At 42.3% G+C, this 12,393-nt stretch overlaps 1 protein-coding gene across 1 annotated transcript in view; it reads left to right on the top strand.

Annotated features, from left to right (window-relative positions):
- The window catches only part of LOC120543609 (NLR family CARD domain-containing protein 3-like), a 42,021-nt gene extending 30,162 nt beyond the window's left edge, over positions 1 to 11,859 (top strand). Inside the window, 2 exon segments of the mRNA XM_039776753.1 lie at positions 11,085 to 11,131; positions 11,255 to 11,859. Coding sequence (XP_039632687.1) covers positions 11,085 to 11,131; positions 11,255 to 11,793 — 586 coding nt within the window. The 3' untranslated portion in view covers positions 11,794 to 11,859.
- Positions 11,860 to 12,393: the final 534 nt, after the last annotated feature.

Raw genomic sequence — 12,393 nt, forward strand, 5'->3', positions numbered from 1 at the left:
TTCAGTCCTAAATAATTGTAATGTGTACTGTGGTCTAATTTATGTGTTCCTAATGTGAAGCTGCATATGTTTCCTTGAGATCTGGATCTTTTTTGAAAAGTCATTGTCTTTGTCTTTTGAGTGTTTACTGCCAGGGCCCAGGTCTGGCAGTACTGCTCCAGAGGTCCAGGTTCTGCTGTAAGCCTTGTTCTGTAGGGGACAACAGAATCATCTGCGTAGAGCAGGAACTTGATCTCAGAGTTGTGTAGAGTGAGACCAGGTGCTGCTGATGTCTCTAGGATGGTGGCCAGCTGGTTAATATAGATGTTGAATAGAGTGGGACTCAGACAGCAGCCCTGTCTCACTCCACGCTTCTTACAGAAGGATGTTGTTCTTTTGTTGCCAATTTTAATACTGCACTTATTGTTAGTGTACATTGATTTAATGATGTCATATGTTTTACCCCCTACACCAGATTAAATAACTTTGTAGAATAGTCCACTGTGCCAAATTGAGTCGAATGCCTTTTTGAAATCTATGAAACATGCATAGATTTTGTTGTTGTTTTGGTGAACATGTTTGTCTATCAGGGTGTGTAGGGTGTAAATATGATCTGAAGTTCTGTGTTTTGGTACAAATCCAATTTGACTTTTACTCAAGACATTGTGTTTGGTAAGGAAGTTTATGAGTCTGGAGTTGATGATGCTACAAAAGAGCTTCCCCAGATTACTGTTCACACAGATGCCTCGGTAATTATTTGGGTCAGATGTATCTCCAGATTTGTAGATTGGTGTGATGAGACCGTGATTCCAGATGTCAGGGAAGTAACCTACACTCAGGATCAAATTAAAGAGTTTCAGAACGGCCAATTGGAATTGTGGGCTGGTGTATTTCAGCATCTCGTTCATGATGCCATCGAGCCCGCTGGCTTTTTTGGGTTTTAGTGCCCAGAGTTTGTCTCTTAGTTCCTGTTCATTAATGGGGAGTCGAGAGGATTCTGGTTTTCTTTTACAGCCAATTCTAGTTCATTCAGTTTGGTTATTATTTGGTTTTGATTTGGGTCTGGGTTCCTTGGTAATGGCTCATAGAGCGTTTCAAAATGGCCAACCCATATGTCTCCATTCTGTATCGCCAATTCTACAGGTTTGGATTTTTTAAGATTTTTCCATTTTTCCCAGAATTGGTTTGTGTTTATGGACTCCTCGATTAATGCCAGTTGTTTGTGTGTGTGTTGAGCTTTTTTGATTCTGAGTGTACGTTTGTAGTGTTTAAGTGTAGCACAGTAAAGAAGGCGTAAGTCTACATTTCCTGGATCTCTGTGTTTTTGGTTAGATAATCTCCTAAAATTTTGTCTAATTTCTCTAACATTCTTTGTCAAACCAGTTATCATCTTTGGGATTCTTAGGTTTATTTTTGGATAATTTAAATTGTGATTTTTTTGCAGTTTGCATGATGATGTGATTGACATGTCTAACTGCATTATTTATGCCTTCTTGACTGTGTACATATGTGGTGTCCAGAACGGTATCTAATAGTGTTTGAATTTCGGGTGAGCTGATTGCTTTCTGGAACTCTTCTGTGCTGTTTTCGGCCCATCTGTATGATCTCCTGATGTTAAACAGCTTACTGGGCTGTGGGGGGGTGGTGTTGTTGGTCACTGACCTTCTGAGGAACACAGTAATTTGGCTGTGGACAGACAGAGGGGTCAACGGTTTAACTGTGAATGCACTGAGAGAGAAAGGATCTAAATCTGTTACCATGTAATCAACGGTGCTGTTGCCAAGAGGTGAGCAAAACGTATTTCTACCTAAAGAGTCTCCTCGTAACCTACCGTTGACGATGTACAGACCCAGGCTTTGACAGAGCTGCAGTAACTCTCTGCCATTCTTATTCGTCTGGGCGTCAGAGTTGGAACGAGGAAGATTGGTTCTGTTTTGTGGATAGTTGTGTCCGAATATATGACTGTTACCTAACTCTGTGTTGTAGTCAGGGAGAGAGCCAGTACGTGCGTTCAGGTCTCCACAGATTAGCACACTTCCCTGGGCCTGGAAGCTGTACACTGTAAAAAAGTACAGACCCATTTAGTTATGTCCACTTATTTCTTATTTTTAACTGAACACGCTTATACAAGTTTTGGATTTTGAACTCAACTTTATGAGTTTTTGAAAGTTAAACTTGCATTTATTCATTGGGTCCACTATTTAAATTTTTTATCAGATATGTATGTGTTGATTGAACTTGGGTATGTAAGTTATCAGTTGAAAAAAAAAGTGTGTGTGTTGCAACAAAAAATGGTTGCCTTTCGATTTTAAAATAACCTGTCTTCACAGCATAGTTAAAGCATGGACAGAATAAATTGATTATACACCGCAGATAAGTGATGTAGCCTATGCAAATTTCTACTAAAATATAACAAGTGTTGTGGCAAACAACAAAGCACTAGTGGGAGGAGGGAGTACCTGTCAAAGGCTTGTGAATTGTGAATTTGGCATTTCACTCTTCTCATATTGAAATGTACTTGAAAAGTACTTTTCAAAAGTCAAACAGCTCCGCCCACATTTAGCCCAACCCCAATCTACATACTGCAGTCAGGTGCAATTGGTTCATTGGCTGGTCAATTCCCATGATGCAAGGCGGTAAATAGAGTTGTGTTAAAATTTGCTGAAAAGTTTGCAATTTGTTCGGAATTGTTTGTTTGAATTCCGTTTATTAAACGTGTGCTTGAATGTAGTGTTTTGTTGCCTGGTAATTGTCATTGTTGTGCTGGTTTACATTTGTAACCATGAGTTAAGTGACTGTTATGTTTGATAAGAAGAGCTGGAGTATTGCAGCATTAGACTTTGAGCAGTAATAGGCTTTCTTCAGCTATTAATCTGCAGTGTGTCACTTCATTAGCACAAGTGATGCAAGATCAGAGGCTTTAGAGGGACCACTATTTTGCATGGGGCCCTGGGGCGGCTGCACCCAAGCACCCACACTATCTCCACTATAAATGTGGTTACGTTATTGTAACTTTAAACCGTGAGTTGTAATAAAGCAGAAAAGTATGTCTGTTATACTAGGCAAGGAAGGTTTCTTGCATTATTAAAGAAAGTAATTTATTTGTTTTAACTTAAAGTATGAAGTTAAACTAAGTAATTAAAAGTTAAATCAACTAAAATAACAACTTTAACAAAACTAGAACACTGTAGTTACATCACCCTCATTAACTTTAATTTCTAAGTTGAAACAAAAGCAGTCTTCAAGTTGAGTGAACTTCGATTTTCAAGGCTGAAGGTGAACTTTCATTTCCAAGTTAAACTACCATGAAATTTATTACAGTGTGTGATCTTTTAGTAAAAACATTAGTCTGCTTAAGTTGAAAGTATAAGTTCAATTGCTGCCTTAAAAACATGAGTACACCTAACTTGAAAAGACAATTGGTATGAATACAGTTAGTTGAAATTAAATGTACAATTGTATGTTTGTTTAACAAAAGGAAGCAAGTTTCCTTGAATATACAATGTAAGATAGATGGTTGTTTTAACTCACAGTATCAAGTTCTAACAATAAATTATTATTAATTAAACATCTTCTCTAACTTACCTTCGTGAGTTGAAATAGCATACAATTGTATTTTTGCTTGACAAGAGGAAGCAAGTATTGATAGTTGTTTTAAATCACAGTATCAAGTTCAAACAATAAATGATCATTAATTAAACATATTCTATAATCTGACTTTGTGGGTTGAAACAACACTATTCTTAATGTTGGCTTTACTCACATTTTTAAGGCAGCAATTGAACTTAAATTTTTAAGTAGAACCACCCTGATAATTTTTACAGTGTAGATCTGCTCATGGAGAAGGGGGAAGATGTCTTCATCGTAGTACGGGGAGTCACTAGGGGGGATGTATACAGCACACAGGAATACAGTTGTGTTCAAAATGATTCAACCCCCACTGAAATTGATAGTTTTGGCCGGTTTGACATTGATTTTGATCATTCAGTCATCCTGCTTACAATTAAATCAAAGAGGCACGTGTAGGTCAGACAAATATAACATAACATTCATAATGAAATAACCACAAATGTCTTTTTTGTGCTCAGATTATTATCAGTTTTATTCAACCCCCAAGTGACATTCAATCTTAGTACTTAGTACAACATCCTTTTACAGTTATAACAGCTTTTAAACGTGAAGCATAGCTTGACACAAGTGTCTTGCAGCGATCTACGGGTATCTTCGCCCATTCATCATGGGCAAAAGCCTCCAGTTCAGTCACATTCTTAGGCTTGCGCACTGCAACTGCTTTCTTTAAGTCCCACCAGAGGTTCTCAATCGGAATTAAATCTGGTGACTGCGATGGCCACTTCAAAATGTTCCAGCCTTTAATCTGCAACCATGCTCTAGTGGACTTGGAGGTATGCTTGGGATCATTGTCCTGTTGAAAGGTCCAACGTCTCCCAAGCCTCAGGTTTGTGACGGACTGCATCACATTGTCATCCAATATCCCCTGGTACTGAAGAGAATTCATGGTACCTTGCACACGCTGAAGCTTCCCAGTACCTGCAGAAGCAAAACAGCCCCAAAGCATGATTGACCCCCCGCCATGTTTCACAGTAGGCAAGGTGTTCTTTTCTTCATGGGCCTTGTTCTTCCTCCTCCAAACATAGCGTTGATCCATGGGCCCAAACAGTTCTAATTTTGTTTTATCATCCATAACTATCCAAACTTTTGTGTGCACACGACTTGTCATTGCAAATGCTGTACTTATTCTTTGAGACAGAGGAGTGGCACTGGGAGTTCATTTAGGCCAGGAGGTTCGCGCCGTATTGTCTGAGCAGAAACTTCAGTACCTACATCCAACAAATCTTTTCTGAGTTCCTCAGCAGTCACACGGGGACTTTTCTCCACTCTACGCTTCAGGTAGCGCACAGCAGTCGAAGTCAGCATCTTCTTTCTGCCACGACCAGGTAGCGTTTCAACAGTGCCCTTTGCCTTGAATTTGCGAATGATGCTTCCTATGGTATCTCTTGGTATGTTTAACATCTTTGCAATCTTCTTATAGCCATTTCCCTTCCTGTGAAGAGTAATCACCTCTTCTCTTGTCTTCCTGGACCATTCTCTTGACTTCACCATGTTTGTAACCACACCAGTAAATGTCTAGGAGCTGAGTATCACAGTCATTTTAAAGCTGCCTAATTGGTGCTTATTAGGCTTTATTGCTGCTCCCTGACATCCACAGGTGTTTTCAATACCTGATTGAAAACACTTCAATGAACCTCTGTTCTTCAGAGTGGTAGTCTTTAAGGGGTTGAATAATTGTGTCAATGAAGAATTCACAAAATAAACATTTACTACTGTATTACAAAACCAATTGATGTCATTTTAGTTGCATATGGTTCTTTAAGAAGTTGTTGTAGGATTTCATTATGAATACAATTACAAATGTACACTAAATTCCCTGAAACCATTTACAGCATTTGGGGGGTTGAATAATTTTGAACACAACTGTATGTCTGTTGGAGGGTTAGTGATGTCTTGTTTTATTTTAAGCCAAATGTGTGAGCGTTCATACAGTGCCTTGCGAAAGTATTCGGCCCCCTTGAACTTTTCGACCTTTTGCCACATTTCAGGCCTCAAACATAAAGATATAAAACTGTAATTTTTTGTGAAGAATCAACAACAAGTGGGACACAATCATGAAGTGGAACGAAATTTATTGGATATTTCAAACCTTTTAAACAAATAAAAAACTGAAATATTGGGCGTGCAAAATTATTCAGCCCCCTTAAGTTAATACTTTGTAGCGCCACCTTTTGCTGCGATTACAGCTGTAAGTCGCTGGGGTATGTCTCTATCAGTTTTGCACATCGAGAGACTGACATTTTTGCCCATTCCTCCTTGCAAAACAGCTCGAGCTCAGTGAGGTTGGATGGAGAGCGTTTGTGAACAGCAGTTTTCAGTTCTTTCCACAGATTCTCGATTGGATTCAGGTCTGGACTTTGACTTGGCCATTCTAACACCTGGATATGTTTATTTGTGAACCATTCCATTGTAGATTTTGCTTTATGTTTTGGATCATTGTCTTGTTGGAAGACAAATCTCCGTCCCAGTCTCAGGTCTTTTGCAGACTCCATCAGGTTTTCTTCCAGAATGGTCCTGTATTTGGCTCCATCCATCTTCCCATCAATTTTAACCATCTTCCCTGTCCCTGCTGAAGAAAAGCAGGCCCAAACCATGATGCTGCCACCACCATGTTTGACAGTGGGGATGGTGTGTTCAGGGTGATGAGCTGTGTTGCTTTTACGCCAAACATAACGTTTTGCATTGTTGCCAAAAGTTCGATTTTGGTTTCATCTGACCACAGCACCTTCTTCCACATGTTTGGTGTGTCTCCCAGGTGGCTTTCGGCAAACTTTAAACGACACTTTTTGGATATCTTTAAGAAATGGCTTTCTTCTTGCCACTCTTCCATAAAGGCCAGATTTGTGCAGTATACGACTGATTGTTGTCCTATGGACAGAGTCTCCCCGCCTCAGCTGTAGATCTCTGCAGTTCATCCAGAGTGATCATGGGCCTCTTGGCTGCATCTCTGATCAGTCTTCTCATTGTATGAGCTGAAAGTTTAGAGGGACGGCCGGGTCGCGTAGATTTGTAGTGGTCTGATACTCCTTCCATTTCAATATTATCGCTTGCACAGTGCTCCTTGGGATGTTTAAAGCTTGGGAAATCTTTTTGTATCCAAATCCGCTTTAAACTTCCTCCACAACAGTATCTCGGACCTGCCTGGTGTGTTCCTTGTTCTTCATGATGCTCTCTGCGCTTTACACACACCTCTGAGACTATCACAGAGCAGGTGCATTTATACGGAGACTTGATTACACACAGCTGGATTCTATTTATCATCATTAGTCATTTAGGTCAACATTGGATCATTCAGAGATCCTCACTGAACTTCTGGAGAGAGTTTGCTGCACTGAAAGTAAAGGGGCTGAATAATTTTGCACGCCCACTTTTTCAGTTTTTTATTTGTTAAAAAAGTTTGAAATAGCCAATGAATTTCGTTCCACTTCATAATTGGGACCCACTTGTTGTTGATTCTTCACAAAAAATTACAGTTTTATATCTTTATGTTTGAGGCCTGAAATGTGGCAAAAGGTCGAAACGTTCAAGGGGGCCGAATACTTTCGCAAGGCACTGTATTTTATAGGGGTGATGTACTTAGATATTTCATCTTTGTACCAGATAATAATCCCTCCTGAGTCCCTCCCTCTTTTAACAGTCGGGAGTTTGACTGATGACAGCAGGATTTCTCTGTAGTTTGGGGGGCAGTGAGTGACAGAGCCAGGTCTACACCAGGTCTCTTGGAGGATGATGATGTCTGTGTCTTTGGTGTTGTCTTTGAATTCAGGGGTTTCACTTTTACATCCAAACAATGAAGAGTTAAGGCCCTGAATATTCCACATGGAGACAGTAAATGGCTTCATTGTTAGCACATACAAATGCAAATACAGTTTTAAAAAGAGATAAACCTACAGCAATGAGTTATAAATGAGAGGTAGGGCTGTCCTTAATTAAAGTAGTAATACATTTTCTAAATGGTATCTTCCATTTAGCTATTTGCAGATGAGTTACAGGGTTAGACAAAGGGTTTAGTTTATGTGAGAGACCGAAACAAATTATGAGTTATTGTGTTGCCAGAGATGTATTCCTCATTTTTTAAGTAATGACCAATAAGAAAAAGGCTAACTCATTCTGCACTGGAAGCTAAAGAGTAAATAGAAATAAATGAGTTAAAATAAAATATGAAAAATAAAATAAATCTGGTAATAATAGCCTTATAATTTAAAACCTGAATTGAATAGATTAAAATTAAGATAAAAACAGCCCTAATTAAAAGTGGATAGTAAACTTATAAAACTTGAGACGGTTACAAAAACACTTAAAAATAAGAGTAGTGGTTAATATGACACCTTAGAGTCCCATTTAGCTGATCAGCCTGGAGCATATGAGACTGAGCAGGTGTCTGATCTCCCCCTGGTCTGCAGGGCTGCCAGCACTGGTTGGTGCGAGTGTCTCAGCGTAGCTCCTCTGTCCCGGGTGTTGGGGGTGGTGTTGGACTGGGCCAGCAGGGGGGGGTCCAGGCTGAGGCCTGGGGAATAAGGGTGGGGCGGGGCTGGTCCTCGGGTTAGGGTGGCTGCCTTGTCCATAAGAAGGTGGAGAGTGATGGGGGCTGGTAGGGTGTGTGCTGGGTCTGTGAGGTGGTGACATCTGCAGGCCAGCTGGGTGGAAGCTGCTCCGTCTGTTGGTGCTGGGGGGGCTTCCTTGGTTGCGTCCTAAAGCCACATCTTTTAATTTCTTTGCAAAGGTGCTGATGGTATCTTTGCGGAGGTGGACAATGTCGTAAAGGCTGTGGATGTTGAGGGTAGGGTGGTGGGCCAGGTGGACATTTGGCATGAGGGCACATCCACGGGAGATCTCAGCATTTATCCGGTGGATGGTGTCAGGATGGAAGTCTTTTCGTGGGAGGATGGTAGAGATTATACTTTTTGATGAGGGGAAGGTCTGTGTAGCCCTTTGAGCTACTCTCTTCACAGACTCTGCTACCCTCTCCTGCTGCAGTCTCAGGTCATTGGTACCTGTGTGGATGATGATGTGAGTAGGCTGACCCAGGATGGGCTCAGTGAGCAGCTGGAGGGCATTGTCAGTCCTGGGACATTGAATTTTGGTGACTTTTTGTCCGGGGAAAAGTTGGTCCTCATTCAGAAATTTGCCATTAGAATCAATCAGGATAATAATCTCAGCATCGTTGGTTTTCTTTTGCTCTCCAGATGTTTTGGACTTGTTGGTAGTGGCCTCTCTATGGGGGTCAGTGGGGGAGGGGGTGGGCATTACTGCAGGTTGTTGTGATGGTCTGGTGTTAGTCAGGGTGGAGGTGGATTGCTGTGGTTCAGGTGGGGGGGGCTGTTGATGGTGATGGAGGGCTGTGGTTCAGGTTTAGGGGGGCTGTTGATGGTGATGGAGGGTTGTGGTTCAGGTTTAGGGGGGCTGTTGATGGTGATGGAGAGCTGTGGTTCAGGTTGAGGGGGGCTGTTGATGGTGATGGAGGGCTTTGGTTGGTGATTGCAGGCTCTCAGTCTATGGAGCTGCTCCTTGAGGCTGAGGATGGTTTTCTCTTTCCGGTTCAGCTCCTCTCTTACAGCAGTCAGCTCTCTGCTCATGGCCTGTCTGTCCTGCTGTAGCTCCTGGATCTCTCCTCTTAGCTCCTGTATGGAGGTCTTCATCTCGTTCCTCACCTGGCTGATCTGGTCTCTTAGCTGCTGTGTTGATTCAGTGGTCTGTTTAAAGAGCAGTAGCTCCTTCAGTTCCACCAGCTCTACTTCTTGCAGGGACAGACTCTCTCTCATCTGGGCCACTCTGCTCTCCAGTTGACTGCTGAGCCCTGGACGGTCTCCTGGAGGCTGATCCTCTTCCAGCTCTTCCCCTGGTGGCTGCTCTGTGGGGTTGACGTTGCTTTCCTCCTCACTGCTGATCTTCTCCTGTCTCTGTTTCTCAGTCTCTGCCAGAGCTCTGATGGTGTTGAAGTTCTCTTGGACAGAGCTGAAACTGGCCTCATTGCCCTGGAACATGATGGTCCCATTGTGGTAGACATTGACAGTGAGAGGTGAGCAGTCCTTGTCTTCATCTTCGATGACTATCTGTCTCCCACTGCATATGCCTCTCTTCTTGTGATGGTCATAGTGGGCACAGATAGCTTTATGCCACGCATCAGTACTGTCTGTGTACAGTAGTAGATTACTGATTCCTCCTGAGGGACATATGTCTGCAGTCAGAGCCTCTGGGTTTTCTCTTAGCTTTTTGTGTTTGTAAGCTTTCTTGGCCTGTGTAGTTTTGATTTCTGTTGGGTAGCCAATCACAAGGAGGCTGGGCTGTCCCTCGGTAGATTGCAACATTGTTGCAGTTCCTAACTGACGCTCTGCTGCTGCTCTGCTGCTACTTAGCATGCTATGTTAACTTAGCACAGTTAGCACAGGCTAGTCTTGGGTTCTTGAGGTACAAATTTCAAATTAAACTTTTGTGGATATAAAGGAAGCTTACCTCGCTACTTTACTACAGCTTCTCTTGAGTCTGAAGGAGATAGTGCTAGCCTTTGGTGGTTTTCCCTTGTTGTTTGGAGCCTTTTGGTCCTTAGCTTAGCGTAGCAGAACCTTCTTGCTCCTCTTCTCTGTCCTTAGCTGTTGTTAGCAGAGTTAGCTGTCGTGTTAGCTCGTCCTTGTCTTCACTTCTCTTGCCTTATTAAATCGTTTCCTTGGTGATTTTCTTCCCGAAAATCTTCTTCAAGTTTTCTTCTTGTTATGGTTAGATTTTTTGAGAATTTAGTAGGTTTATCTCAGTTTAAAACTATTTATTTGTCATTTCTGTAGGAGCTTCAATAAAACATGTCTACTCTCTCTCTCTCCCTGTCTCTCTCCCTCTCTCTCTCTCTCTCACCCTCTCTCTCTCCCTGTCTCTCTCCCTCTCTCTGTCTCTCTGTCTCTGTCTGTCTCTCTCTCTCCCTCTCTCTCTGTCTCTGTCTCTCTGTCTCTGTCTCTCTGTCTGTCTCTCTCTCTGTCTCTCTGTATCTCTCTCTCTCCCTGTCTCTCTCCCTCTCTCTCTCACTCTCTCTCTCCCTCTCTCTCTCCCTGTCTCTCTCTCTCTCTCCTCTCTCTCTCTCTGTCTGTCTCTCTGTCTCTTATGATTGGACTCTTTAAAGGAGATTAAACTGAAGTACATATTGTAATTGATTGACAGCCCAAATATGAATATAAATGAGTAAATCCCAGCCCTACATTAAATCAGATGAAGCTGTGTGTGTGTGTGTGTGGGAGTGATGTAATGCCCCCCCCCCCATGTCAGAGTGATGTAATGCCCCCCCATGTGAGAGTGATGTAATGACCCCCCCATGTGAGAGTGATGTAATGCCCCCCCCCCATGTCAGAGTGATGTAATGCCTCCCCCATGTGAGAGTGATGTAATGCCCCCCTCATGTGAGAGTGATGTAATGCCCCCCCCTTGTGAGAGTGATGTAATGCCCCCCCCATGTGAGAGTGATGTAATGCCCCCCCCCCTCCTCCTTTCAGGGTGGAGCCTGCTGGAGTCAGATGGTTGACACCAGGTCTGAGGAAGTGTAAGTCTGTTTTTAATTTCATTCATCAGACTCTGACATCACTCATCCAACCCTCTGATGTCATCATCAGAGTGCTGATTGGTTAATAACTGTAGCTGTGTTGTGTCTCCTTCTCTATGTCAGATTCCTGTGAACTCACACTGGACACAAACACAGTGAACAGAAACCTCAAACTGTCTGACAACAACAGGAAGGTGACATTAGTGAAGGAGTATCAGCCATATCCTGATCATCCAGAGAGGTTTGACTACTGGTGTCCTCAGCTGCTGTGTAGAGATGGTCTGACTGGTCGCTGTTACTGGGAGGTAGAGAGGAGAGGAGGGGTTGATATATCAGTGAGTTACAGAGGAATCAGGAGGAGAGGAGACAGTGGTGACTGTGTGTTTGGAGGTAATGTTCAGTCCTGGAGTCTGATCTGCTCTGGTCGTGGTTACTATGTCCATCACAATAACAGAGTAACATCCATCTCCTCCTCCTCTGCCTCTGGTAGAGTAGCAGTGTATGTGGACTGTCCTGCTGGCTCTCTGTCCTTCTACACAGTCTCCTCTGACTCTCTGATCCACATCTACACCTTCAACACCACATTCACTCAGACTCTCTATCCTGGGTTTGGGTTCAGGTCCTGGTCTCCGGGTGACTCAGTGTCTCTGTGTCCTCTGTAGGACGGAGAGTCTCCTCCTGTTTGTCACTGCTGATCAGTTGAGTCTGTACAGGATCACACTAACAGAAATATTTCAGCTTATTGTTATGAACTAATGAATGAACTTTGTATAAAATAATCCAGAATGATTGAACAGATTCCTGGTGAACATTGTAAACTTCATTAAAGATGGAAGCTGTAATCATCAAATTGTAGAAATGCCGTTGACTTGTGTCATGTTTAGTTTTGAGTTCTGTCTCTTTTCACAATAAAAGCATCAAGTTACTGTGATGTGTTTGTGTTCTTTCACAATAAAAGCATAAAGTTACTGTGATGTGTTTGTGGTCTTTCACAATAAAAGCATAAAGTTACTGTGATGTGTTTGTGGTCTTTCACAATAAAAGCATCAAGTTACTGTGATGTGTTTGTGGTCCACACATATTAAAATCCTAATTTCAGGAACAGAAATCTCCTTCTTCTTCTTCTTCTTCTTCTTCTTCTTCTTTATCTTCTTCTTCTGCTTCTTCTTCTTCTTCTTCCAGAAAAAGAACCAGTAGTGTGTCTCAAATCGCGCACTTTCCGTAGTGCACTAAGGGAAGTGCACTTCGTACACTATGTACTT

The sequence above is a fragment of the Perca fluviatilis genome, chromosome 2 (genome assembly GCF_010015445.1).
Source record: "Perca fluviatilis chromosome 2, GENO_Pfluv_1.0, whole genome shotgun sequence".
Classification (NCBI taxonomy): Eukaryota; Metazoa; Chordata; class Actinopteri; order Perciformes; family Percidae; genus Perca; species Perca fluviatilis.